This window comes from Sylvia atricapilla, chromosome 18, assembly GCF_009819655.1.
Source record: "Sylvia atricapilla isolate bSylAtr1 chromosome 18, bSylAtr1.pri, whole genome shotgun sequence".
NCBI lineage: Eukaryota > Metazoa > Chordata > Aves > Passeriformes > Sylviidae > Sylvia > Sylvia atricapilla.
In genome coordinates this window covers 10,372,381-10,398,440 of record NC_089157.1, presented here as the reverse complement: position 1 = coordinate 10,398,440, position 26,060 = coordinate 10,372,381, and the positions used below count along the sequence as shown (strand labels likewise).

Sequence of the window (26,060 nt, the reverse complement as noted above, 5' to 3'; positions counted from 1 at the left end):
CGCTTCTTTCTGCTTCACGTACGGATTTCTCTCTCCTCCTTTCGGTTATTTGCTTAAAATTTATTTTTCTATTTATTTTATTTTTTATTTTTTCTCTCCCGTGGGGGTGGCCGCGCTGCCGCCCTCCGCGGGCGCGGAGCCTCGGCGCTGCCCGAGCCTCTTGCTCCGAGCCTCGGAGGCTCCAAGTCGCTCCGGACTTTTTCCCCCCTTTTCCTCCCCCTCCGACCTCCCTCCTCCTAGCCCGTCGCCATTTCTGGAGCAGGTTTTTATTATTATTATTATTATTATTATTATTATTATTATTGTTATTGTTTTACACGCCGGGGCTGGGGCTCGGAGCCCCCGTTCCCATGCCGTGCCCCGGGGTTGCTGTGCTGGGCTCCGGGGGAGATGCCCCGCAGCGCCCAGGTACGGCCGCCTCGCCTTAACCCAGCCCCGGGGCTGTATTTTTATATTTTTGGGGTGAGGGGGCTCCCTGCTGCAGCCCGATTCCCGCACAGAGGCGCCCCAAAACGGGCTGCGGCGGAGCGGGGGACACGCGGGACACACGGGACACCCGCGGCTCGGGGGCAGCGGGGCCGGGCCGAGGGGCAGATGGGAAGCAGATGCCGAGATGCCGGCGCAGGGACGGCCCGAGGTGGCCGGGGGTCGCGCTGACACCCCCGGGCCGGCCCCGCGCAGAGTGCGCCCGGAGTTGAGCGGAGCGGAGCTGAGAGTGGCGATGGGGCTGGCGATAGAGCCCCGCTCCCTCTGCCCTGCCGCCCTCCCTCTCCCTCTCTCGCTCTCCTTTTCTTTCTTCCTGTTTTTTTTTTTTTTTTTTTTGGACTGTGAGGAGTTGAAAAGCCTGTTTACTTTTTGCCTTTGATGTTGGGAGGATCTGGTTTTGATTAGATCAATACTCCTTTTTTCTTTTCCCTCCCCCCCCCCCCTTTTTTTTTTTTTTCCTTTTTTTTTTTTTTCCCCTCCCTTCCCCTTTGCAGAGAGGAGGCTCCGAGGATCCCCTGCTGACTCCAGGCAGAGGCAGGCAGAGGCACAAGGCAGCTCCTGAAGCAGCCGGGAGCCGCTCTCCCCGGCGAGCTCCGGAGCCATGAGCAGCGCCGTGCTCCTCGCCCACCTCCCGGACCCCAGCAGCAGCTTCAGGGAAGACGCCCCCCGACCCCCTGTCCCGGGGGAGGAAGGAGAAACGCCATGCCCTCAACTCGGCGGCTCGTTTCTCCCCAAAAGCCAAAGCTTCAAGGCCGTGCCGGTGCCTGCTGCCCCGCGGAGGAATGAGAACGGGCTCGGGGAACCGGAGGGCAGCGCGTCCCCGGACTCGCCTCTGGCCAGATGGACCAAATCCTTGCATTCCCTCTTGGGAGATCAAGATGGTGCCTATCTTTTTCGGACCTTTCTGGAAAGGGAGAAATGTGTGGATACCTTAGATTTCTGGTTTGCCTGCAATGGCTTCAGGCAGATGGACCTTAAGGATACCAAAACTTTACGAGTAGCCAAAGCTATTTACAAAAGGTACATCGAGAACAACAGCATCGTCTCCAAGCAGCTGAAACCTGCTACCAAGACCTACATAAGGGACAGCATCAAGAAGCAGCAGATAGATTCCATCATGTTTGATCAGGCACAGACTGAGATTCAGACTGTGATGGAGGAAAATGCTTACCAGATGTTTTTAACTTCTGATATATACCTCGAATATGTACGGAGTGGAGGAGAGAATCCTGCTTACATGAACAGCAACGGACTGGGGAGCTTAAAAGTTGTCTGTGGCTATCTCCCGACCTTGAATGAAGAAGAGGAATGGAGCTGTGCAGACTTTAAAAACAAAATCTTGCCTTCGGTAGTTGGGCTATCCAGCAAGACGCTGAGGGTTACAGCGAATGTCAGAGCCACAGAAACGATGGAGAACGGCTACAGGTAAGGGAACCCCAGGAAACTGTGCTTTGTTTTAAGGACTTTGAGAGTGTTTTTCAGCAGGCTGCTGGGGTGGGAGTCGAGGGGAGGCAGGGCTGGGAGCCCACTGCTTCCCCACACCCCCAAAGGCTGCAATTTGTGGGGTGTTGTCTGAGTGTGGGGGTTTTTCCCCCCTTCTGCAGAGGGAAAACAAGATCCTGTGCTCTGCGGCCCTATTGGCTCTTTCAGTTCTTTTATAGATCAAAAACTTCATGGCAACTATGTCCTCCGGACACGCGTTAATTATTGGTTCAACTTTGAAACCTATTAAGAGCAGTCGTGGAGTGGATCATAGAGACACATGAATAATGTAACCTCCCAGTTCCCCAGCTCCACCATCCGCCGCTGTTTAACCATGTTGGTTATGTGGGAAGCAATTGTGCGGTCGTGGGAGAGGAAATGTGTGCACTGACTGCATCAAACTCTGCAACTTGGGCACAATCTGCTTTTATTTTGACTCTCTGTGTGTGTGTGTGTGTGATGTGCAGTTTCTCCGCGGCGTGGGATGTTGGTGTCGTGTCATTGCCATCTAGGGTGGCTTTCAGCCAGTGCATACAGGAGGATGCCTAAAATCCGAGTGTTTCAGGTGGTGGAGGCATTCCAGGTGTGGAGTAAGAGATCTTTGGTTGGTGTGTGGTGCTCTCGTGTTGGCCGTGAGCTCAGAGTTCAGCTCGCTAAGAGGTGGTTGTCTCCAGAGGGATGTGGGGACATTGTGCGGTGACAAGGTGTCCTTGTGCCCGGGTCCAGGGTGCATCTGCATCGCCAGACCCTTCTCTTTTGCTGGAAATGTTGGTGGCAGAGCGATGTGAGGCTGAGGAAAGTGTCAGAGCCCTCTCGAAGTGCAGGAGGAGGGGGATGGGAAAGAGATGAGCAAATGATGAGTTGTATAATCCTCTGAAAATGTATTCTTTCCTCTCCCCACCCTTGCCATAAATGTGGGTTGTTGAAGCAGGGCTGAGAGGAGAGGGCTCTGCGGCAGATGTGCGCTCTCCTCCGCCGGCCCGGGGCTTGGTCTGGTGAGTGTTTGACATCTCGTTTACAGGAATTTTGAGAGTGTGTCTGTGATTCATGGACATCAAAGGGCATCAGGCTTCTCGCGGGGAGGCTTCGCTGGAGCTCTCCTCTCCTGGCCCCGGAGAGTTTCCAGCTGTGCCGGGCTGGCTGATGCCATGGGGTGCTTTTGGGGTCCCCCCGTGCCCTGGAGGGTTCTCCAGAGCCTCTCTGGTGCTGTGTCCCCGTGCCGGAGGCTGTCCTGCCGCCGGGATGGGATGGGATGCTGGGCGTGGGGACAGAAGGGATGCGCTCCATCACATGGTGACCTCTGGACCCCTCCTGCCGGGGGGGGACAGCGCTGGCAGCTGCTCCGTGCAGGACTCGGGCTTTGGGATGCTCATCTGGTGCCTGAGCCTTTCTGCCTGAGCATCTGCTGTTCTCCAGAAACTTGGTTTGAACTGCTGCCCTTCGCTGGCTTTCCAGGAGGGGGATGTTTGATGCTTTTATCTCTGAGCCTTTGTTGGGATTCAGAGCTGGAAGGGTTTGGCTGGATGTTCTACCAGAGCTGCAGGCCCTGCTAAACCCACATGTGCCTTGTCCAGGAGAGCTCTTGCAGCGCTGTGGCTGCTTGCCTGATTAGTGCTGGGCTTTTTTTGCCTTTCCTTTTTTTTTTTTTTTTTTCCCTCCTCTTTTCTTTTCTTTTTTGTCCGGGGATTAATGCAGCTTGCTCCTCACATGTCAGATCTACCCTCCTAGGACATTAGGTAGTGCGTTTTGCTTTGATCACCTTCTGTTGAATTTCCAGGAGCTTTTGCTCTCCACGGGGCCAAGAGATCTCAATGCAAAGAGAAGGGAGGTCAAGCTGAGATGCTGCTCAGTTCCTCCCGTTTGTGAAGCCACTTGTGCGTGCATGTGCTCGAAGCTGATGAGCATATGGATGGGTTATCTCTCATCACTCAGCGTTTAGGATCGCGGCTAGGATTGGAGCTGAAGCTCGCACAAAGTCTTTCCTGGTGAGTGGCCAAACCACACCTCCCTCATGTGTGTGTGCTGGAATTAAGGAATTTCTGCTCGGCGTGCTCAGGGCTCTGCAGGCTCCGGTGGGTTTCAGTGTGATCATCCCAGTGAGCTCAGGGCTGAGCCCAGCTGATGGTGGGAGCACAGGGATCTCAGCCAGCCTGGTGTGCGCAGGGGACACCACCTGGGAATCCCGGGGCACGGAGTCACAGCCAAACCCAGGAGAACCAGAGACCGCAGGAACCCGACGAGTTGAAAGACTTTTGTTTGGCCCCAGCGGCGGTGATGGACAGGAACAGGAGAAGTGCAGTGAAAACACCCAGTTTGCACCTGGCTGGGGAACAGGCGCTTACAAACTGCTGGCTGTGCGTTTGGAGCCCTAATGGCAGGGAATATCTGAAAAGCAGGACCTCCCTCTTGTCCTCCCAGGAGGACTCCCCTCCCCTCTGGGCTTGTGGTGTGGTTAAAAGTGGCCTCCCCACGCTGCTGTGCTGGACCTGGCCCCACGCTCCAGGAATTCCAGCTATTATTTATACGCGCTTCTAAATTTATCGCGCGCGACTTTTGTGTACACAGAGAGCTCCTCTCCCTTTGCCGCGCCGCCGGGGCAGCGTGGCTTGGTGCAGCCCAAGGTGGACTCCTCTGCCTCCCATTAGGCTCCAGCATCAGTGGGATTGGCCTTGCAGGTGGCCTTCTGCCTGCTCCCAGTGCTTCCTGGCCTTTGAAAGGACCCCGCTGGTGCAGCTCCTTGTGCGTGAAGTTATTGGAACCGAGTTTGGCTTCAATTATTGAAGTAAATGATGCCATTGGGAAGCTATGCTCCAAGCAGTGTTCTGCAATTAGAGTATGGAAGCTGTGATTAACGTAGTTGTGTTAAAAAATATATATATATATTTTTTCCCCCAGGTTTGTGCATGTGTGGTTTTGTGCCTGGTTTTTGTTGTTGTTGTTGTTGTTGTTAAACCCATGGTTGCCCAGTGATGTTTGTCCCAAGAAAATACTTCATGAGATTCAGTGTTGCCTCCAACTGCTCCTTGTACAGTTTTTCTTACTCTGTGTAAGTCTGGGGTTTGACCTGCCCCAAATGCTTTTATTTCTAAAAGCAATCTGACAGTAAAAACCCCACTCCCCACACTCTGAAACTGCACCCTCATAACAGGGGACGTGAACCAGTAGCACCCCCTGAAATTTTCGTGGCATTATAATACCTCTGATATGGCCATTGCCTAACATAGCAGAGAGAGAGAGTTCCATGCTGTGTGTCATTGCATCAAGATAAGAATAGGCTGAGAAACATCAGACATTCTCCTTGAAGCTCCAGAGCAACTGCTACCTGACAGCTGAAAACACTTTGCATGTTGAGTTTGGAGCTGGGCTGTGTTTGTGTGTGCAGCATCTGTGGCAGGAGACCACCGCTTTCCCTGGAATTTAAAACCCTCGCAGGCAACTTGATGCATCTGGGTGCAATTACTGGAGTAAGGTGGTCACATTAAAAAGGGGAGAGAGAAAAAAAAAAAAAAACACAACCCAAAAATCCAAAAGCATTAAATGCAGCAAAACAGCCCTCGCCGTTTTTCTGAAAGGATGGGGAGATTTCTGTGTTGGACGTGGAGCAGGGATGAGGGATATTGAAAAATGTGTCAGCTTTAGGGGTTATTATTTTTATTTTTTTTTTGTCCACGAGGCGTTGGTAGGTGGATGATGCTGCAGTGAAGATGAGTTAGTTCCGGCCACTTTCTCTAATTCTATGTTTGGACACACCTCCCTCTCCCTGTGCCATGCCCACAGCTGCCTCCGCCCCCAGCTCAGGCTCTGCAGGAATCCTCCTGGGACTGCAGCCTGCAAACCCACCCCCTGCGTGTGCCAGGGGTGACAGACACCTCCCAGCAAGGTGCTGGTGCTGTGCTGGGGGAGCATCTGCAGCCCTGAGCCTCCTGGAGCATCCTGAGCCCTGCGGTCCTCAGGTGCCGCTCTCAGGAGCTGAGATGGTTTCAAATCAAATAGTGGGAAGAGCTGCATCCCTTCACACGTTGACCCAAAAAGCCCAGCAGGGCTCTAGGAAAGGTCTCTGGGGCTGCACATCCCCCTGAGCCAGAGAAAGACTGGTTTTTAGAGGGACTTTGTTGTAGTAGCAGCAGGATAACTTTGCTTTCACCCACATGTGGAATTAATTTATCTTTGAAGATTTAACTTCTTTCCTGTGGCATTCCTTACTATCTCTCTTTTTTTTTTTTTTCTTATTTTTTTTTCCCTTCTTCTTCCCAGATATGTATTTTTTAACATCTTGATCTCCCCATCAGAAATGCCTTGGCCTCCTTGGAAAGGAATGCAGCCCCAGCTGGGCTGAATACCTGCCTGCAGCCAGCCCCACGCTGCTCCTACCAGAGAGGCCCATCTTCCCCCTCCTTTTTCATTCTTTTTTTTTTTCCTTCCCTTTACTTTTTAAAAACTTAAGGCTTGCTGAGGCTCCTGCTTTTGTTGCTGGGGGAGGTGGGATGGGGTGATGGGGCCACAGGGATGAGGATGGAGACTGAGAGCGGGGCAGTGGGAGGATGTTGCTGTCACCTAAACCCAGCTGGTCCCTCTAGCCCCAGGGGGGCAGAGAGATGGAAAACCCATTTAAAAAAAAAAAAAAAACCAAACCTGCCGAGCCTGCTGGCACATTCCTTAGGCCCCCAAGTTGTGGGTAAGTGGCTCTAATTATTAAAATCAGCAGTCCTTATCAGATGACAAGGCCTTTTGCTTTGATATACAAAGGCAGAAGCTTAACAACCCCATCTTGCCCTGGAAGAGGAACAAAATGTGCACCTTAACATGCAGCTTCCAAACCTCCCTGCATAATCCCCTTATCACCTGCCAGGATGTGTATATTGATGCTGGCTGGGAAGTTGGAGTGCTGGAGGCAGGAGGATGCTCAGGGGGCCCCTCTGTGCACTGACCCTGCCACAGTGACCTGCCCCTGCTCCATCACAGCTTGTGTCACTGCCCGTGACTTCTTCACAGGGCTGCTCCTGGGTGCTCAGCTCAAACATCCAGGCTGAGCTTTGGGTTTGCTTCTCCGAGTGAAGCCAGAGGTGTTGGGGTCAGTGCTGACCTCTCCTCACGTCCCCCTTCCACCCTCCTCTTCCCCACCCAACTCTATGCAAAAAAAAAAGCCACGAGTAGGAGGTTCTCCTAAAAGCTGGGCAGTTTTGTTGTGTGTCTTTATAGTGCCAGGAAGGTGGCATCTGTCCTTGGGGGGCCAAGCCTGGGACAGCAGATCTCAGCCCTGTGCCTCTGACACCTGGGGTCCTGCCCCTGTGGTTCCAGGCAGTTCTCCTGCTTCAGGCAACAGAGACACCAATAAATTCTCTTTCCAAAGGGATCCTAACCCTGGTCTTCAGAGTAGAGCTAAGCATTGTTGGCTGGTTCCTTGTGACTTTCAGTGGCACTTGAGCCGTGAACTTCTTGGACTTTTCCCTGCTGGTGCCAACAGCAAAACTCCTGCTGAATTCCTTAAGGACTGAGTTTTTTCAGGGCATCAAAGGATGCAGAGGCGCTTCCTGGGATTTTCTAGAGCACTTTAGAAGATGCAGAAAGTCTTGAAGGTTGTGCTCTGGGTGTGTTCAGACAGAGTGTCCTGGTTTAGGCTCACGTCTGAGCAGCGGATGGTTGGTTGCTTCTGAAGGGGTTGAACGTGCAGCGAGTGTGGTTCCCACAAGCACAGTGCTGCCCTGAAGCCCAGGACTGTGTGGTAACTGCCTTCCTGTTCTGCCTGTGCCCAGGTCCTTCAAGAGGAACGACCCTGTTAACCCCTACCACGTGAACTCGGGCTATGTCTTCGCGCCGGCCACCAGCGCCAACGACAGCGAGATCTCCAGCGATGCCCTGACAGACGACTCCATGTCCATGACAGACAGCAGCGTGTGAGTACCTTTGGGCTGGGACACCTGCCAGCCAGCTGTGCTGGTGCTGCTGGTGTGGGCCATCACCCTGCTGGACCCAAAGAGGGGCTGTGCCCCAGCCAGGGCACGGCAGCCTCTCTCACACCGTGGCCGCGGGTTTGGGATGCAGGGAAATCCTGAATCCTTCTCTTGCCATTTTGCAGCTGAGCAAACATGTTCTGCCCTGGCTCTTGGTGCTGCCTTGACTAACCCAAGGAGAGAACGAATCTCCCTGAGCCTTTGTCTTAAGGCCAGGCTTCCTTAACTAGTTATCAGTCATCAAAGAGGAGATTACTTCCTGTAGGAAGTGCTTTCTGTAATTAACGTTCGTCATTAATGTCAGAGTGTACATTAATAGGGGCAGTGACCTGAAGGGGCAAATAGCTGCTCGTCTGGTGTGGCTGGGGCAGTCTTCAAAGAGCCATTTGGATGGAGCTGCATGGATCAGGTGTGGGTGTTTCAGGAGCATACAGAGAGGAGAGATGATGCGGTGGCTGAGCCCAGGAATTGCAGGATCTGTCCTCTCCCGGCTGCTGAGCAGTGTGCAGCTGGGAGCAGGGTTTGACTGTCAGTTTGCTTTCCCCAGCAGGACACAAATGGTGATTTGTTTCTGTAGAAGGGACAGTGAGGTTCACTTAGTGCTCCTAAGGACCATTTTCTTCAGCTGGGCAGAAGGCAGATATTGCTGTTTGTGTTTCATGATCTTCACTTAAGTGGTCTAGAAGAGCCCACCTGTAAGCAGAGTGTTGCATTGCTGGTCTTTCCTCTTGAAACTTCTGCAGTGTCTGTATCAGACGTGTCCAGTGGTCCCTGTGTGCCCCTCAGAGAGATTTTCATGCTGAATTTTTGATGTCAACACGTGTGAAGATGCACAACGGAAAAGGGGATTTACCAAAAATCCTCGATGCATAAACAAAAAGCCCTTTTTAATTTTAATTTTAATTTATTTTTTTTAATGCACATGTGTGTTTTGAACTGATATTACGGGGAAAAAAAAAATAGTTTGTTGTCCCGGCAGATTCCCTTATTGAACAATATTGGCATTAAATAAAAGAGCTGAATCATAGGGTGACTTCTTTATTTCTTCTTACTGGCTCTGGTTGTATGTGATCATGTGTCAACAGAGCATTCATTGGGTTAGTCATTTCTGGACCAGTGTAGGGTCACTTGGGATTCACAGGGCTAGGATTATACCCTCTCTTCACAGCAATGCCAATTGTAGGCCTTATACAGATGAGAGCACTGAGTGAGAAATAAAGTGCATGGTGGATGAAAGGCTTAACTGAATCGCTTTCAGCCCATTGTTAGTCCAGGGGAGCTTAGCGGGGATGAGAGGGCAGCAGCCCGCTTTGAAATTTGCTTGAACAAGTGAATAGGAGCTCCCCATAAAGCAGCGCCTGAAAGGAGCTGCCTGTTTTTTCCTGCTGTAACAATGGCCCGAGCAGGCTGTGAGAGTTTGGGGAAGCTTGGCTGATTAAACTGCCCGCAGCTCCAGGCTGGGGGGCGGCACACAGGGACAATTCCTGCTGCCCAGGGGTGGCACACAGGGACAATTCCTGCTGCCTGGCTCCCCTGATGCCCAGGGGTGGCACAGGGAGACAATTCCTGCTGCCTGGCTCCCCTCATGTCCAGGGGTGGCACACAGGGACAATTCCTGCTGCCCAGGGGTGGCACAGGGAGACAATTCCTGCTGCCTGGCTCCCCTGATGTCCAGGGGTGGCACACAGGGACAATTCCTGCTGCCTGGCTCTCCTGATGTCCAGGGGTGGCACAGAGGGACAATTCCTGCTGCCCAGGCGTGGCAGAGAGAGACAATTCCTGCTGCCTGGCTCTCCTGATGTCCAGGGGTGGCACACAGGGACAATTCCTGCTGCCCAGGGGTGGCACACAGGGACAATTCCTGCTGCCTGGCTCCCCTGATGTCCAGGGGTGGCAGAGAGGGACAATTCCTGCTGCCCAAGGGTGGCAGAAAGGGAGAAATTCCTGCTGCCCAAGGGTGGCACAGAGGGACAATTCCTGCAGCCCAGGGGTGGCACACAGGGACAGTTCCTGCTGCCTGGCTCCCCTCATGTCCAGGGGTGGCAGAGAGGGACAATTCCTGCTGCCCAGGGGTGGCAGAGAGGGACAATTCCTGCTGCCTGGTTCCCTTGATGTTCAGGGGTGGCAGAGAGGGACAATTCCTGCTGCCCAAGGGTGGCAGAGAGGGACAATTCCTGCTGCCCAGGGGTGGCACAGGGGGACAATTCCTGCTGCCTGGCTCTCCTGATGTCCAGGGGTGGCACAGAGGGACAATTCCTGCTGCCCAGGGATGGCAGAGAGGGACAATTCCTGCTGCCCAAGGGTGGCACAGAGGGACAATTCCTGCTGCCTGGTTCCCCTGATGTCCAGGGGTGGCAGAGAGGGACAATTCTGCTGCCCAAGGGTGGCAGAAAGGGAGAAATTCCTGCTGCCCAAGGGTGGCACAGAGGGACAATTCCTGTTGCCCAGGGGTGGCAGAGAGGGACAGTTCCTGCAGAATGGCACCCCTGTTGCCTGGGTGTAGCAGAGAGGGACAATTCCTGCTGTCCAGGGGTGGCACAGAGGGACAATTCCTGCTGCCTGGCACCCCTGCTGCCCCCTGTGCCATGCTCCAGCCATAGGGCTGGTGTACTGGGCATTTTTGGAACTGGGAGAGGTAAACTGCCAGTTCTGGAGGCTGGGCTTAAAGTTAAGGCTGATGTCAAACTTCCTGTGCAGAGGAGAAGGGGCTGCTGGCAGCATCCCTTGTGGAGCAGGGAACAGCATCCCTTGTGGAACAGTTGGGGTCTGTGGGTGCTGCTGGCACTGGAGGTGTTGGGATGTGCTGGGGGCACAGACCCACCCTGGCTGAGCACAGGGGCTCACTCAGACTGTCAGGTTTTATCCTCCTGGGATGGGGGCCCTTGCTCTGTTCCAGCAGCAGGAATGCAAATTAGTTCTCTTGGCTCATGTTGGTATCAACTGAAGAGGAAAAACTTGTTCTGGAAAAGTCTGTCAGACATAGCAGCGAAGTGAGTTTGGAGCTTTTTTTTTTTTTTTTTTTTTTTTTTTTAATAAATCTGAGTCTGAACTGCACTGGGATTAGGAGAAATCTCCAAATAATGCATAATCTGCCTTTTTTTATTTTATTCCAGAAGCCAGGGATCAGTCTGTCCCTATATATTTTGCAATAGCCACAAAGCATCATGCAAATTTCTATTTCCATTTCTTGATTGGGGAGGGGGAGGAAAGGGGATTTTTTTTTTTTATTTGCTTATATCTTATTTATGGATTTACTTTGGACACAGGGGAATGCTGCTGAGCAAACTTCAAATATTACCTTATCTTACAAACCAGGCTTTTGATGTTGGCAAGATCAGAGGCTTGTTTCAGAGCCGTTGCCAAATGAAGATGGGAGTGAATGCATATGCGCATGAGTCTGATATTTCAAAGCAGCAGTAAAACTACATTCAGGTTAGGTCAGGCACATCTGAGTCAAAAGGCTAAGATAATTGGCTCAGCTTAAATGGCAGCTGACTGGGTAGAAGACTTCAAACTAGTGTTTCCCCCCAGAAACAGATTGGCTTAGCCCCAGCCTGGTTAGCTGAAATGTTTATAATTAAACTCTACTATTTAGTGCCTCAACTCTTGCAGCTCTTCAGCCCGCAGCTTTTAGTAGCCAGGAAAAGTGAGTGCAAGTGTTGGCTGTTGGAGCAGGGGGAGAGGTGGCACCTGGAGAGCCAGGCAGCAGGAATTGTCCCTCTGTGCCACCCCTGGACAGCAGGAATTGTCCCTCTGTGCCACCCCTGGACAGCAGGAGATGTTCCCTTCGGAGATGTTCCCTTTGGAGATGTTCCCTTTGGCCTGCCCCAAAACCTCAGGCCAAGTTCAGCCCTTTCATTTCAAAGGTTCTTTCCCCTGCTTGGGGCATCTGCTGCAGCATCAGGGTTCTCTCTGCCCCTCATATCTCTTGCTGGTGGTTCCAGCTCCCTCCATCTGTCCCTCCTGCACTCAGGGGTCACTCTTTGGTGACCCCTCCAACCCTGGCCTTGACCATTTCCCCCCCTTTTCTAGGGAAGGGTGTAGACAGCACTCAGCAAAGTGGCTGCTAAAGTCCCTGCCCATTCTCCAGGTTAACTTTCCCTAGCTGCTCCACAGCCTTCCCATCCTAGAGAAATACCTCTGGGGTTTTTTTTTTTTAATTTTTTTATTTTTATTTTTTTTTTTTTAATTCTGCACGTTGTTACAAGTTGCAGCACTCTTCTGACAAGGCAGGGCTGTGGAAGCAGGAGCTGGAGGTTTGGTGTGGGGCTCTCTGCTGTAACCAGAGGAATTTTAGGGGGAAGGAGCAGTTCTTGTATCGACCTGAATGAGGGCAAATCTTAAAAGTGAGGAACCCAGGCTGCTGGGTCAGCATTGCTTTTCCTCCTCCTCCTTCACAGCAAGTCCCCACTCCTGCTCCATAGTCTGTCCCTTTGGGCAGAGGTGGTCCCTGTGGAGCTGGGAACTTGGGGATACCCCACAAGGAGCTGTGGAGCTCCTGGGGGCTCCCTGGTTTTGTCCTTGTGGTGGACACACAGCCCTTCAGCTGCTTCCCTGCTCCTCCCATCTGCCTCTTGGGCTTCATGGATAGAGGACAGCTCCTTTTCCACTGACTGTGGTGATGGGCTTCATCCCACGGGTTCATCCCACAGGTTCATGTGTTTGTGCATTTTCACTGACATTTGAAATGCCTGTTTGACTGGGCATTCCCTGTGCTCATTCCCTAAGAGACCCTTGACTCAGGAAGCCCCAGTTAATAAACCAGACTCAAGGTACAGGTGGTTTTGTCTTCACCTTAGATTTGCTTTTCCCCCATCCTGCCCCAAAACTAAGACATGTCATGTGCCCCAAACCTCGTTGCCACGTGGGTGTGTGGAGAACTGCTTCATGGAGCAGTGGAGAGGTGCTTGGTGGCCACCAGTGGCTGTGTTGGCTGTTCTGTGCTGGGCTGCTCCTCCAGAAAGCTCCTGGAGCCCCGTGTTGTGTGGTGGGGACACAGGGACAATCAGCTCCTTTCACTTTCCATGTCACGTGTGCTCAAAAACTGAGAGGAGGTGCTCATCTTGTGGCATCCAGAGCCTCCCAGCGTGCTTTTTTTTATGATAAAGATTTTTCCAAGTTTATTGAGATAGGATTGTTGTGATCCTTCACTCCAGGTTTAGCAGCTTAGTCGTGCTCATTAATGGCAGGTGAAGGCTGAAGATCTTCACAAAGCTCTGCCATCGCCTGCTTCAAGCTTTGAGTGGTGGCATCTGATCATCCTCCTCCAGGGGAGGGCCATGGTGTCTCTGGGGAGGTGTTGTGGAGTGTGGCCACCATCCCCACGGCCACAGGAGGGGACACACAGGGACACTGTGCCACGCTGGCTCCTCTGGCAGCAGCGTGGGGCCGGAGCTGTCTGCTCCTCCTTGGGCTGGAGTTATTTTCTCCTCTCTCAGGAGATGAGTCAGGTGTGGGGGCAGGTGGATGAAAGGGACGGCACTGGAGATCAAGGTTCTTCAGGCAGTCTGAGGGAAGTGGTGGAATGAGACATTCAGGATCTCCAGGCGTGCTCCTCCGGCTGGCCCCGCTGTCTGTGCGAGGCCCTTTCATCCTCACTGGGGGAATTTTTTTGTGTGGATGGGTGAAGACGCCCTGTGGGGCCTGGAGTGGGATGTGCAGGGGGCTGTTCCCACTGGAGAGCCTTCAGCTCCTGGCCTGGTCTCTCCTTGTGGCCTCCTGGCAGGAGCCGGGGTGGCTGTGGGCAGCAGTGTCCTGTCCAGAGGACAGACCATGACCATGTTCACACCTCGAGGTGTCCTGTGCTGGCCAGCCTCAGGGCAGGAGAGACATCCTGGATCTGAAATGGGACTAGAGATGGGGCAGCAGCTTTTGGATGGCCATCCATCCTCAGCCTCCTCCTTGTTTCCACTGTGCCGGCAGTTCATGGGGTGTTCCAGAGCTTGAGGAACGCTGTGGTCCTAGAGAGCGTAACTGGATGGGGAAAAACCTAAAATTAAAGGTCAGAAGCAGAAACTTGGTGTTGGAAGGGCCTTGGGAGTGCAGCTGATGGGATCTTTGGACGTGTGCCCGTGTGGAGTTGCCTTCAGCTTCTCAGCTTTTGCTTAATTACTGCACATCCATGTGCATCCTTCGGTGACACAGGCACTTCCCACACCGCCGGATATTTGAGGCTTCGGGTGCCATCCAGAGGGCACAGCACCTCTGGGAACGAGGGCTGCGCCTGCCTGGGTGGCTCCAGAGGGGATGGAGAAGTGTCTCAGAGCATGGGGACAGCCCCAGCTGACGGTGGCCTCTCTTCCATGTGCAGAGATGGGATCCCCCCGTACAGAATTGGGAGCAAGAAGCAGCTCCAGCGGGAAATGCACCGCAGCGTCAAGGCCAACGGCCAAGTCTCTCTACCTCATTTTCCGGTGAGTCCAGGTGGGAGCTGCAGGGTCTGGGTGGGCCGTGGGGAACGTTTGGGCTGGGGACAGGCACAGGTGGAGGGGAGGGAGAGCATTTCCATCCCGGGGTGATGCCAAAGGCGAGGTGCTGGGCAGGAGCCGTGTGCTCTCAGCGTCATTCCAAAACCTTGCTTGTGCACGGTCACGTCTTGGTCCTTCCTGAAACCAGCTGCTAATTAGGAGTTTTCAGGGGCACCGAATTTGTCCTGTTGGCTAAACCTCAATTGGAGATGTCCCAGTTGGGTCTAGTGGGTGCCTTAGGTCTGGCCAGCACCCTGAGACTCCTGTGGTGCCAAGCAGGGCTTGGCCTTGTGTGCATCACTGCAAGAGCTGGGTGTCAGTGAGCTGGGGGCCAGCAGGAGCTCCCAGAAGAGAGAACTGGCAGCAGATCCCTGCCTGGCTTTGAGGGGATCCGATGCACGGTGCTGCCCTGCTCTTCAAAATTAACTCGCTGACTTGCTAATTCAGTTGACTTGCAGCCTCTCGATTCCTGCAGTGAATAAACTGTTTACACAGACAAGTATAAACTTATCTTGTCTTGAGATTAATATGCTAAAATTCCTCTTTCTGCTGTCTTAAGCAGCAAGAAGTCGTAGATGATATTTCTGGTGGAAGGTTGGGGGGGGTGGTTTATGTGGTTTTTCTTTTTGGTATTTTTTTTTTCCCCTTCCTTCCTAAAGAAAGTTCTATAGCCTGAGCTTGTAAATTAGATTATTTTGTCCCAGGGCGTGCAAATCGACTTTCTCTGTAAGGCAGTGCTTTGATCAGGGACTGAATAGAGCCAGCTTGTGTAAGAGTGACAATTTCCAGCAGAGTGGCCTTTTTCTACCCTCACATCATTTCTGGAGCTAAGTGGTTGCCGGAGAGAGGCCCCACCTCATCTGGTGGGTAGTATGTGAAAGAGTTGGCAGTTCAGCTTTCTGCTTTCAGGGGGGAAAAGAGGGAGAGTGGGGGCGAGGAGTGGGGTGTGTGGGGATGGCAGGAAGGAGGGCAGAGTCAAGTGGGTGGTTTCTTTTTCCTCCTTTTTTTTTTCTTCTTTTTTTTTTTTTTTTCCCTTTTCCTCCCCTTTTCCTGCCATGTTTGCTTCTTTTGGCAGAAATTCGCGTTTTGCCTTTTTATATTCTGCACTTGATTTGGAGATGTTCCCTTTTTCCCTTGATAGATCTGCTTGAGGCAGCCAAGCTCAGCAGTGTAGCACCGCTAGCCTGCAGCAGCTTTCTTCATTTTCTGTACAAAGAGATGGAGGGGGGGGGAAGAGATCTAGGACACTGTTGAGACAACACTACCTCAAAGGTGCCCAGTGTGTAGCCAGGAAATAAATTACCAGCACTTCTCTGATCTGCAACCGTTTGACTTCTTTTTTTTTTTTTTTTTCTTCTTTTTTTTTTTTTTCCCTCCTTTCCCATTTTCTCCCCCATCTTTTTTCTTTTTTTTTTTTTTTTTTTTTTTTTTAATTTCCAACTCCTTTCTGTTTATACTCACTTTATTCCTTTAGTTAAAGTCTCTCTCCCTCCCACCTCAGAGGGGTTTTTTTTTTTTTTTGGTTGTTTTTTTTGGCTTTTTTTTTTTTTTTTTTTTTTTTTTGATGTTTGACAACAGTCTTTGAAGATTTTCTACTTCAGAGTAGCTACTGATGGGCTGGTTGTACTACAGAGAGAACAAGCGGGGTTCCTCAGAGTGCGACCAACTGCTCCTGCCGAAGGCAAACGCTGGTGGGGAGGATGTCACTCCATGAGGCCACAGCACTAGCTCATAAAAATCCCGAGCAGACCATGCCTAGTTGCGGTCGTCTTTTCATCCAAACATGGAGACACAACAAGCGTAGAGCGGGGCCGGCGATGCCGCAGCGCCCCGTGCTAAACGTGTCCTTGTGCCTTCTGTCCCCGCTCCTTGTAGAGGACCCACCGGCTTCCCAAGGAGATGACCCCGGTGGAGCCCGCCGCCTTCGCCGCAGAGCTCATTTCCCGCCTGGAGAAGCTGAAGCAGGAGCAGGAAACCATGGACTGTCTGGAGGAGAGGCTGCAGCAGATCAAGGAGGTAAGGATTAGCGTTCCCCCAAAGCTCCGTGTACCCGCCCCGCTGTTCCCTGTCCCCGGGGTGGCAGAGGGGGGGACATCCCTGTGCATGGCTCGCCAGCTCCCGGCCCCTTTCCATTCATTCCCTGCCATCCCTTGTGTGGCAGGACGAGGAGAAGGAGGGCGCCGAGCTCCCTGCCAGCCTGCAGAGCGGTCGGGACGTGGCCAACTCCCAGCACCCGCTGTCCCTCCTGCCCTCGGGCAGCTACGAGGAGGACCCCCAGGCCATCCTGGACGAGCACCTCTCCCGCGTGCTGAAGACCCCTGGCTGCCAGTCTCCCGGCGTGGGCCGGCACAGCCCCCGTGCCCGCTCTCCTGAGCGCCTGCCCACGGGCAAGCTGCCCCCTGGCACGGCCTCGCTGGCCGCCTGCGCCCTGCTGGGCAAGGGCTTCGTCACCAAGCAGACCACCAAGCACGTCCACCACCACTACATCCACCACCACACCGTGCCCAAGAGCAAGGAGCAGATCGAGGCCGAGGCGGCGCAGAGGGTGCAGTGCTGCTGCCCGGCGGGCGGCGACTACTACTGCTACCCCAAGTGCAAGGGTCACCCCAAAAACACTGACCCCCCTCTCTCTCCGCTGGAGCCCTTCGGGTAAGTCACCGGCATCTCCGTGACGCCCACCCCAAACCGTCACCCATCCCGCTGCGATGGGGATGGAGCTGACCGTGGGCTCATGTCCCTTTTTGCCACCAGCAGGACGGGGACGCTGCTGAAGAGGCCGGGCCGAGGAGGGGACAGCGTGGCCCTGGTGGCCGGGGACGGGGGGCTGCCTGGCCCTGGTGGGGTGCAGCTCCCGGGGGGAGAAGCGGATCGGGCACAGAACGTCTGGCAGTGGATGCTGGAGAGCGAGAGACAAAATAAGCACAAGACCCATAGGTAAATACGCAGCTGTCTGCAGCAATATCGCCTCCCGGTAAATATTTATATATTACACGGGCTGTCTATTTTTACAATCGCTAAAAACAAATGAGACTCTTTGCTCCTCCGGTTTAATATAAAAGCTGTTCCGCAGAACCAGAAAAACCACAAAAATGTCATGTTTTTGGCAATAAACCTCCTTTCATGTTATGACAGACTTTTGAGAGGGAGCGAGCAGAATAGGAGCTGCTATTAAAGTCATATTTTCCAGCTTTTCTAACCCGACTTCTTCCCTTTCCCCAAAGCACACAAAGCACAAAGAAGGCCTACAGCTCCGACTGTGCCAAAGGGGCCCCCGGCCGCCACCACCCCTGGGGGACAGGCGGCCACCCCCGCGGGGCACAGCCCGCCCACCCCTTCGTGCAGGACCCCGCCATGCCCCCGCTGACACCCCCCAACACCCTGGCCCAGCTGGAGGAAGCGTGTCGCCGCCTGGCCGAGGTCTCCAAGCCGCAGAAACCACGGTAATGGTCGCAGCAGGGATGGTCCTTGTCCCACCCTGGGGACAAACTGGGCTGGGGGAGGTTTGCTGTGGGTGGATGTGTCCTGCCTGTCCCAGCAGAGGGACAGCCATGGGGACGTGTGACAGAGATTTGCTATGGGTAGATCTGGATGTGTCCTGTCTGTCCAGGCAGAGGGACAGCCATGGGGACATGTGACAGAGATTTGCAGTGGGTGGATGGGGATGTGTCCTGTCTGTCCAGGCAGAAGGACAGCCGTGGGGACATGTGACAGAGGTTTGCAGTGGATGGGTGTGGATGTGTCCTGTCCAGGCAGAGGGACAGCCATGGGGACATGTGACAGAGGTTTGCTATGGGTAGATGTGAATGTGTCCTGTCCAGGCAGAGGGACAGCCGTGGGGACGTGTGACAGAGGTTTGCTATGGGTAGATGTGAATGTGTCCTGTCCAGGCAGAGGGACAGCCGTGGGGACGTGTGACAGAGGTTTGCAGTGGGTGTGTGGGGATGTGTCCTGTCTGTCCAGGCACAGGGACAGCCATGGGGACATGTGACAGAGGTTTGCTGTGGGTGGATGTGTCCTGTCCAGGCACAGGGACAGCCATGGGGACATGTGACAGAGATTTGCAGTGGGTGGATGGGGATGTGTCCTGTCTGTCCAGGCAGAAGGACAGCCGTGGGGACGTGTGACAGAGGTTTGCTGTGGGTAGATGTGGATGTGGATGTGTCCTGTCCAGGCAGAGGGACAGCCGTGGGGACGTGTGACAGAGATTTGCAGTGGGTAGATGTAGATGTGGATGTGGATGTGTCCTGTCCAGGCAGAGGGACAGCCATGGGGACGTGTGACAGCCTCTGTGTTCCAGCCCTGCCCTGCACCGGCACAAATAGTTGGAATCCGAGGCTATTACTTCCACTCTTTTGATGGCTGTAATTTGCCCGTTTTTCCTCTGGGACAGGCTCCAGCTACATACCAAGTGGGGAATTGGACTGGTTATCGTTCATTTGGGTATGGGAGGATAAATTAGCCCACAGCATTTTTAATTCTTCCTTTGATTGTTTACAACATGTGAGGCTTGATACAAAGAGCGAACTTAACGACCCACAGGAGACTTCAATTAAGAAGACTGTATTTCAACAAATTTTTTTTTTCTTAAAGTTGTTTTTTCTCTGTTTTTTTTTCCCCCCCTTCCTTCTTCCCTGCTTGCTTTCCCCCTCCCCACTTCAGATGTTCAACCTCAAATCAGCAGAGGGACCGAAACCACTCGGCTGCCATTCAGGGGGGAAGTTCCCCTTTCTGCAATGCAAGTCTAACGACAGAAGAGTGAGTATTGCACATGCAGAAAAGGATTGGGAAATAAATATATATATATATGTATATATATCTCATAATTATATTTTCATTAAATGGATTGCGCTTTTGAAAGGAGAGGAAATTCTTATATCTGAAATTTCATCTTTCAAACATCCTTCTTAAAGAAAGAACAAAACATTTTCAAATCTTGTCTCTGGCTCTTTTTAACTTGCATTCCTGTAAAGTGGACAAAGATTGGATTAGTCTAATTACAGGATGGTTCTTTTAACAAGAAATCTGCTACAGAGAGGTCTAAAATGGCCTAAATAATTAAAGTTTTCTTTCTTACCCTCTTCATCTTAAGCAATGAGTAATGTTTGAAGTCCAGACTGAGCCACCTGACTAGAGCCTTTCATTTTTAATTGGTTGACCTTAAGTCCACCAGCTGTCTTTGCTAGCAGCTTTTTTTTCTGAAACCACTCTACAAAGACTTAGAACAAATTAGGAAGACTAAATTACTGCGGACTAACACTTTGTGACCTTTTGACATGCCGAGTGTACATTGCCTCAGAAGCAGTTGTAGATTTGGCTGCATGGTATTCACTAGAGTGTTGCCATTTTGCTGGGTAATATTGTTTTAATTATTCTTTAAGAAGCGTTGCTTGGGTGCAAATGGCAGAATCCAGTTAATTTTATTCTCACTGGGGAAAAAATAAGATTACCTGGGTGCTTGAGGTGAAGCATCTGGCAGGGGAGGGGGGTTTGCTTTGGGGGCTGGTGGTTGCAGGTGGGTTTGGGCATGAGGAGGAAGCTTGGGAGATGTTTTGTGTGAGGGCAGATGAAAAGAGCCTTTAAAATCCTGGAGGTGCAGTCCTGGGGCTCGCTGGGGAGGGTGAGCCCAACTTCCATCCCCATGGCCCCAAGGGAGAATGGCTTCAAGCTGGAGGAGGGTGGATTTAGGTTGGATATTAGGAAAAAATAGTTCCCTGGGAGGGTGGGGAGGCCCTGAGGTTATCCAAGAAGCTGTGGCTGCCCCTGGATCCCTGACAGTGTCCAAGGCCAGGTTGGAGCACCCTGGGATAGTGGAAGGTGTCCCTTTCAACCCACAGCAGGGTTGAAACTGGATAAACTTTAAGGTCCCTTCCAACCCAAACCCTTCCATGATTCCCACGGTGGAAATCCAGCAAAGGGCTGTGCAAACACATCCCAGCAAATTCCCAGGCAGTGCAGGAATATCTGATTTTCAGGTTACACCCAGGGTATTTCTGACAGCTTCCACCAACTCCACTGCTGGTTGGAGTGAGGCGAGGCAGCCTGTTCTCAAATGGAAAAATAGAGGGGTTTTGTGTGTGTGTTTTCTGTTTTGCAGTCACAAAGAGCCAAAGAAACTGCCAGTTGTTCACACCTCTCAGTCTGGTGAGCTGGTTGTCACCTATTTTTTTTGCGGAGAAGAAATTCCCTACAGGAGGATGTTAAAGGCCCAGAGCCTGACACTTGGGCACTTTAAAGAACAGCTGAGCAAAAAGGGAAATTACAGGTGAGAATGTGTGATTTGTCTGTTCTTTAGTGTGTTACAACAAGTCAAAAGAACTGGCAGATATTTTTTCAGGGCTGCTGCAGTGACACTTTGGATTTTCAGAGGCTGTGGATCTTCTTAGTCCCTTCCCACTCAAAGCAGGAGCAACGTGGAGATGGAGAGAGGTGCCTTGGCTGCAGGGGCACCTCCTCCCTTCCTCCCCAGCCTTTTCCCATTGCATTAGGACCTGTGCTCCAGCCCTTCTCCAAAAAAGCTTTAAGTCTGGGATGGCTTTGTGGCAAAGGCATGGAGCAGTGGGATTCAGATTCCAAACTGGGGTCAGTGTTCATCTGGGTGCTGGCCTCCTGCTTTGCCTACTGTTCAGTTATTTAATTTATTTTGGATTATTTTTTTGGCCATAAATGGGGTGAGCGATGGGCTGGGATGGTGCTGCTGAGGGACATGGAGATGGAGCTCCGTTTTCCCTTCATTAGAGGGGGAAAACAACCTCTGCCCTGCAGGGAAAGCTCCACCAGCAATACCCAGTTCCTCCTCAGAAACACCAACAAACCCTGCTGGGCTGGTTTCTAATTCCCATCTCCCAGTTTAACCAGTTTGCTGCTGCCTCTGCTCAACTATGGCCATATCTTCACAGTGGCTCTTTTTGGCTAGTCTTTCCCAGTGGATCTGGGCACTCTTGGGGTGCTCTGTCAGCCACTTCTCCTGCAGGGTGAGCAGGAGAGGGACATTCCAGCTGTTTTTTTTTAATTATTATTATTATTTACACTGAATTTGGTGGTGCTTCAGAGAGCTGGGTGTTTTGCCCTGTCACTGGCAGCCTCTGATTTAACCTGCAAATGGTCATTTTGGCGTGGTACAAGGAATTCCCAGCTTGCTGCCCCATCACTGGCCTCTCTCTAGGTGTGGAAAATCCACCTGTACAGGACAGGGGTTGGTGACCCTGGGCACTCTCAGGCTGGGGGATGCCAAACCGGGATCCTTCCATGGCTCAGTGGGGCTGAAATATTCCAGTTCTTCTCCAAACCATCTTTGCAGCCCACCCAGCTGCCATTGGATGGCACCAACCTGCAAGTGCACCCAGCCTGGACACCCTGCAGGACAGCCCCTGGGCTTCTGGCCCCCCTGTGCCATTTTCCAGCCCCTAAAGCCTGTCCCACTGTATTCCTCCTCATTTGCATTTCCTTGGCCTCACCACTGCTCTGCCACTGCCCAGTGGCTGTGTAGTCCCATCCCCTCCAAAAAAAAATCCAACTTTTTTTAATGTTTGTTGGTTTTCTGTGACATTTTTCATGTGATGCCCAAGTGCAGGACTAGGCTCCTAAAACCTCTGTGGCCCAAAAGCCCCTCCAGGTGCAATTATTTGTGCCTTGTCGGACTGTAATTACTTTAGAAAATGTTTTTAAGTGACTGACAAGGATGAAACAACGTTTTGCTTAGATCTCACCCCTTTACACCTGGGTAAAGACAATACAGAAATTTATAAAAGGAACTTGGGTACGTGCCCAGTATTTTATCTTGCACAGACACAAGGTGAAACTAATTACACAAATGTGTGTACCTCCAGGGAATCATTTTGATCTAAGCTTTGACTTTTGGCTGGACTTTGAGAGAAACTGCGGGTGACCTTCAGGGGAGAGGTCCGCAGTGCCCGGAGTAGCGTGTGTGTTACGGGGAGGCACTAACTAGGCTGCTTTGGTCACATCTGGCATTGATTTCTTTTTAAGGCACATTTAATAAGCATGTCTTTGAAGCCCTTTGCCTTTCATTTAATGCACAAAGACATGCAGAAATGCTCCACTCTCCCAAATTCTTTATTGATTGGATCAGTTTGCGAGGCGGGTACCTCGGGCTCCCGCGATGCCAGAGCGCTGCCTTGGCTTTCCATCCATCCCCCCCCCTAAAAAAATTTAAAAAAAAGGAATTAAGCAGTGATTTAATACTGATGGCGTTAACAAAAAACAAACATACACGCACAGAGAAAAAAAGTGGGTGGTGTCGGGTAATCTTGGGGATGGCAGGGGTTCAAAACAGAGCTGCAAGGCCGGGCCCGCGTGCCTCGATTGGTGCCAGATGTCCCAAAAATAAAATTTAAAAAAAAAAATTAAAAAAAAAAAAAGGAGCAAAGCTTGCCACATAAAATATGTTTCAATGGAAAGCCCATTGCTGAGCAAATAAGAGCAGAGTGACTTGTTTGAAGATGTTGTGGGGGTGGATTTTTTTTTTCTTCTTCTTCTTTCTGCTTTGCCTCCCCCTTTTCATATTTTTCCCCGTTTCTCTGCGAAATAAGGTTGTAATTATGTAAAAGGTCATAGCGTGTTTTCTCAAATAAAAATTTTGTAAACACAGCCAGGGCTTGGGCTTGGGGAGGAAGTTCTTGGTAAGAGCAGCTGTTATCTGGACAAGGGAGAAGGAAGAGAAAGTTCTTTGTAATTCATTCAAACTTTCCTTGGGTGTTTTGGGTTTATTTCAAAGCTGCTGTCCTGGGGGAATTCTGGCCTTGACCTGCAGCATGGAACTTGGGTTCCATGACTTCCCTGTATGCAGGCTCTGAAGGACTCAAATAATACATTTTTCCTTGCTGAGCCATTAAAGATGCAACATGTGTCAATTCTCCTTGGAATGACTTCACAAAAATACACCCTGATTGTACCTGGACTAATTGGAGGTGGTTTCATCTCTTTGACTGAAAAGAGAAATCTTTTATCCCGCTACCAAAATAATCTGAATGTCCCTGAAAATAAAGAGATTTGCAGGGCAATGTGACTATTTCAAAGATGCATCATGAGGCAAGTCACTAAATAAAAATGTCAAATTCCAAGGCCCTCCTGTGGCTCTTCCAGTTTTAGTAGTGAAAGTGAGCTTCATTTGATCTCCTTTGCAATCCTAAAGAAAATCATAATTACAAACCCCTTTCGCCCTGACAAACATCTGCCAACCCAAGTTGCCTGGGAACTCCAGGGGAGGAGTTAATTTTTATTTTTTGATATCTATCTATATATATTTTTTTAATATCTAGATATATATATTTTTTTTTCTTTGTGATCCATCTGCTGGGATATTTTCCCTCGCTGGCAATCAGATGGCAAAGGCCTTTTCCAAGGGAAGGCAGGCATCTCCAAGGAGGTGTTCGGCGGCAGACGGACAGACTCCCTAAATGCTACCCCTCTGAATGGAAGCCCTTCATTTGTGCATATGCAATTAAGCAGCCTTAGAAGGAAGAAAGCTCCAAACAGGGATAAAAGGAACCTTTAATCAAGAAGCTGAACGGTCTAATTCAGGATAATAGAGGGGTCCTTACTGTTTGACACAGGAGGGGTGGGGGTGCTTTTTGTCTCTGGGAGCCTTGGCTTCATGATCTAACGACCCGGAGCAAAAGAGCAGGAATGCAGGACACTGCTACTTGACCTCCCCGTGTCACGGCCCAGGGGCTGGACCAGGCTCTCTCAGAACTGCTCCTGAGCCTCGGGAAGCAGAGGCAGGAGTTTGTGTCCTTACCCTGGACCCAGTGAATGGGGTTGTTCCAAGTCCAGGATGTTTTTTTCCAGTGGGAACACCGCAGAGTTTCAGCGCCTGCGTTGCTGAAAGGAAGCTGGGATGGTTTTGCTTTTCATCCATCCTTTTAATAACAGTTGCTAATTTTAATGTTGGGCTTCAGCTTTGAAACAAGAAAACACATGAAAGAAAGAAGGTGGGGAGAGAGGGGAACCTTAAGAATGCTTGGCTTTGAAATCCTATTTATTTATTTTTTAAATGAGAGATTTGACCAGAAATCACCGCGCTTTCTAATTTTCTTTACGGCTGGGGATACCCACTGCCAGTTGTGTGTAATCTGCTCCCTGGAGAAGCTGTTGTCACCCCTGAGGGGACATTCACAGCCCTGCTCCTGCCATCCCACCACATCCCTGTGGCTCTGGGGATGCTTTTCAGATCACCAGACCTGAGCCACCCCTTGAGGTGTTCCTAAAGGAGCATCCTTCAGGAAGGAGAAACTTGAAACGCTGCGGTTATAAAAGAGCCAGCAAAGCATCCTTGGCTGTTTTACCTTTGCATTTTTATTTTTTTTTTTTTTTAACCTGGGTTTTAATTCTGTTTGCCACAGATACTACTTCAAGAAGGCCAGTGATGAGTTCGACTGTGGTGCAGTGTTTGAGGAGGTCTGGGAAGATGAGACTGTCCTGCCCATGTACGAAGGGAGGATCCTCGGGAAGGTGGAAAGGATCGATTGATGCCGTCTGTGTTTCCCAAGAAAACTCAACCTAGGAAAGTCTGTGGACACACAACAGTAGTGATGACAAGGAAAAAGAGGGGGGAAAAAAACAAAAAAAAACACAACAAAAAAAAACCCAAACGCTCTGAAGGAAAAGTTTTGAACCAATGAAGAAAAAAAAAAAAAAAAAAGTGAAGTCTATGAAGACTTTGCTGAATTAGCCTTAGAGGAGAAAAATGGCATTTATTATTCATGAGTTGGGTACTGAGATGATAAAAACCCTGGACTATTTATTAGAAACATGACCACTGTTGGCTATTGGAGATGCAGACCGTGTTGGAGAGACTTCCATACATAATATATGATTTCCTGGGGATCTGAAATCTATGGACTAAGAGAAACTGTGTATAGCTTACCTTAACAGTAATCCTTATTGATATTTATTGAACAGTCTGTTTTCCCTTAAGTCCAGTTTTTGGATATGCTGCTTTAACAATGGAGAAGAGAGGGGCTGGGAAGTGGGGTGAGGGGAGGAAGGATTATTTTATTTTTTTACGTTTTTCCCGCTATCTAAAATTTAGGACTTTGGCAATGAGCTCATTCGTGGCGATTTTTTTTTTTTTTTTTTGGTTTGGTTTTTTTTTGAAGGGGAAGGAGGAGGGAAGGAGTAAGGTCATGCCCAGTATTTCTCCAAGTGAAGATAAAACTTTCCTAAAGAAATAATATTAATAATAATAGTAATAATAATAAAAGCCGAAATAAAAATCCGTTCATCTAGAGACCGGTGCATTTTAATCTATGCTGCTCTAATTTGAAATAAAAGGTCTTAAGCATTAACTCTTATTTAAATGCAATATAACAACAACAAAAAAACCAACAGGTTATTTTGTCCATGGATTTCGATGGGGCAAGGTGTTTTTTTTTTTTTTTGCTTTGCTGCTCTCAGTGGTGAGAGCAAAACCCCGAGCCTGGGAGAGCTGTAGAAGGAGCCATCCCATGTCCATATTTTAGCACACCACGAGGTCAAAAACTCGTGTGGATTCCACAGAGCTAAAGGTTTTTTTAGCTGTTCAATGTTAGCACTACTTGTGTTTGGAGTAACTGCGACGGGGCGCGTTCAGCTCGGTGTGAGTCCTTGTGTGGTGGGGTTTGGTTTGGGGTTTTTTTTTGGGTTGGGTTTTTCTCTGAACACCCACAGGCCACGG

General features: G+C 50.8%; 1 protein-coding gene across 2 annotated transcripts; it reads left to right on the top strand.

Annotated features, from left to right (window-relative positions):
* Positions 1 to 974: 974 nt before the first annotated feature.
* Positions 975 to 25,108, top strand: AXIN2 (axin 2). Of its 2 annotated transcripts, none has more exons than XM_066332367.1 (10): positions 975 to 1,911; positions 7,722 to 7,862; positions 14,230 to 14,332; positions 16,262 to 16,402; positions 16,548 to 17,035; positions 17,141 to 17,320; positions 17,608 to 17,826; positions 19,046 to 19,141; positions 20,481 to 20,648; positions 24,748 to 25,108. In XM_066332367.1, exons 1-10 carry the CDS (start codon positions 1,088 to 1,090, stop codon positions 24,872 to 24,874), a joined length of 2,487 nt encoding a protein of 828 aa, XP_066188464.1. In that variant the 5' UTR covers positions 975 to 1,087; the 3' UTR covers positions 24,875 to 25,108. The 2 variants fall into 2 exon arrangements, with proteins under 2 accessions (XP_066188464.1, XP_066188463.1); XM_066332366.1 differs by having other exon boundaries at positions 17,138 to 17,320.
* Positions 25,109 to 26,060: the final 952 nt, after the last annotated feature.

Excerpts from the sequence above, each read along its gene's own strand:
- AXIN2 (XM_066332366.1), top strand. The coding sequence starts at position 1,088 with ATGAGCAGCGCCGTGCTCCTCGCCCACCTCCCGGACCCCAGCAGCAGC. Across the intron at positions 17,827-19,045 it reads TCCAAGCCGCAGAAACCACG|ATGTTCAACCTCAAATCAGC; the intron begins GTAATGGTCGCA and ends TCCCCACTTCAG. Across the intron at positions 19,142-20,480 it reads GCAAGTCTAACGACAGAAGA|TCACAAAGAGCCAAAGAAAC; the intron begins GTGAGTATTGCA and ends TCTGTTTTGCAG.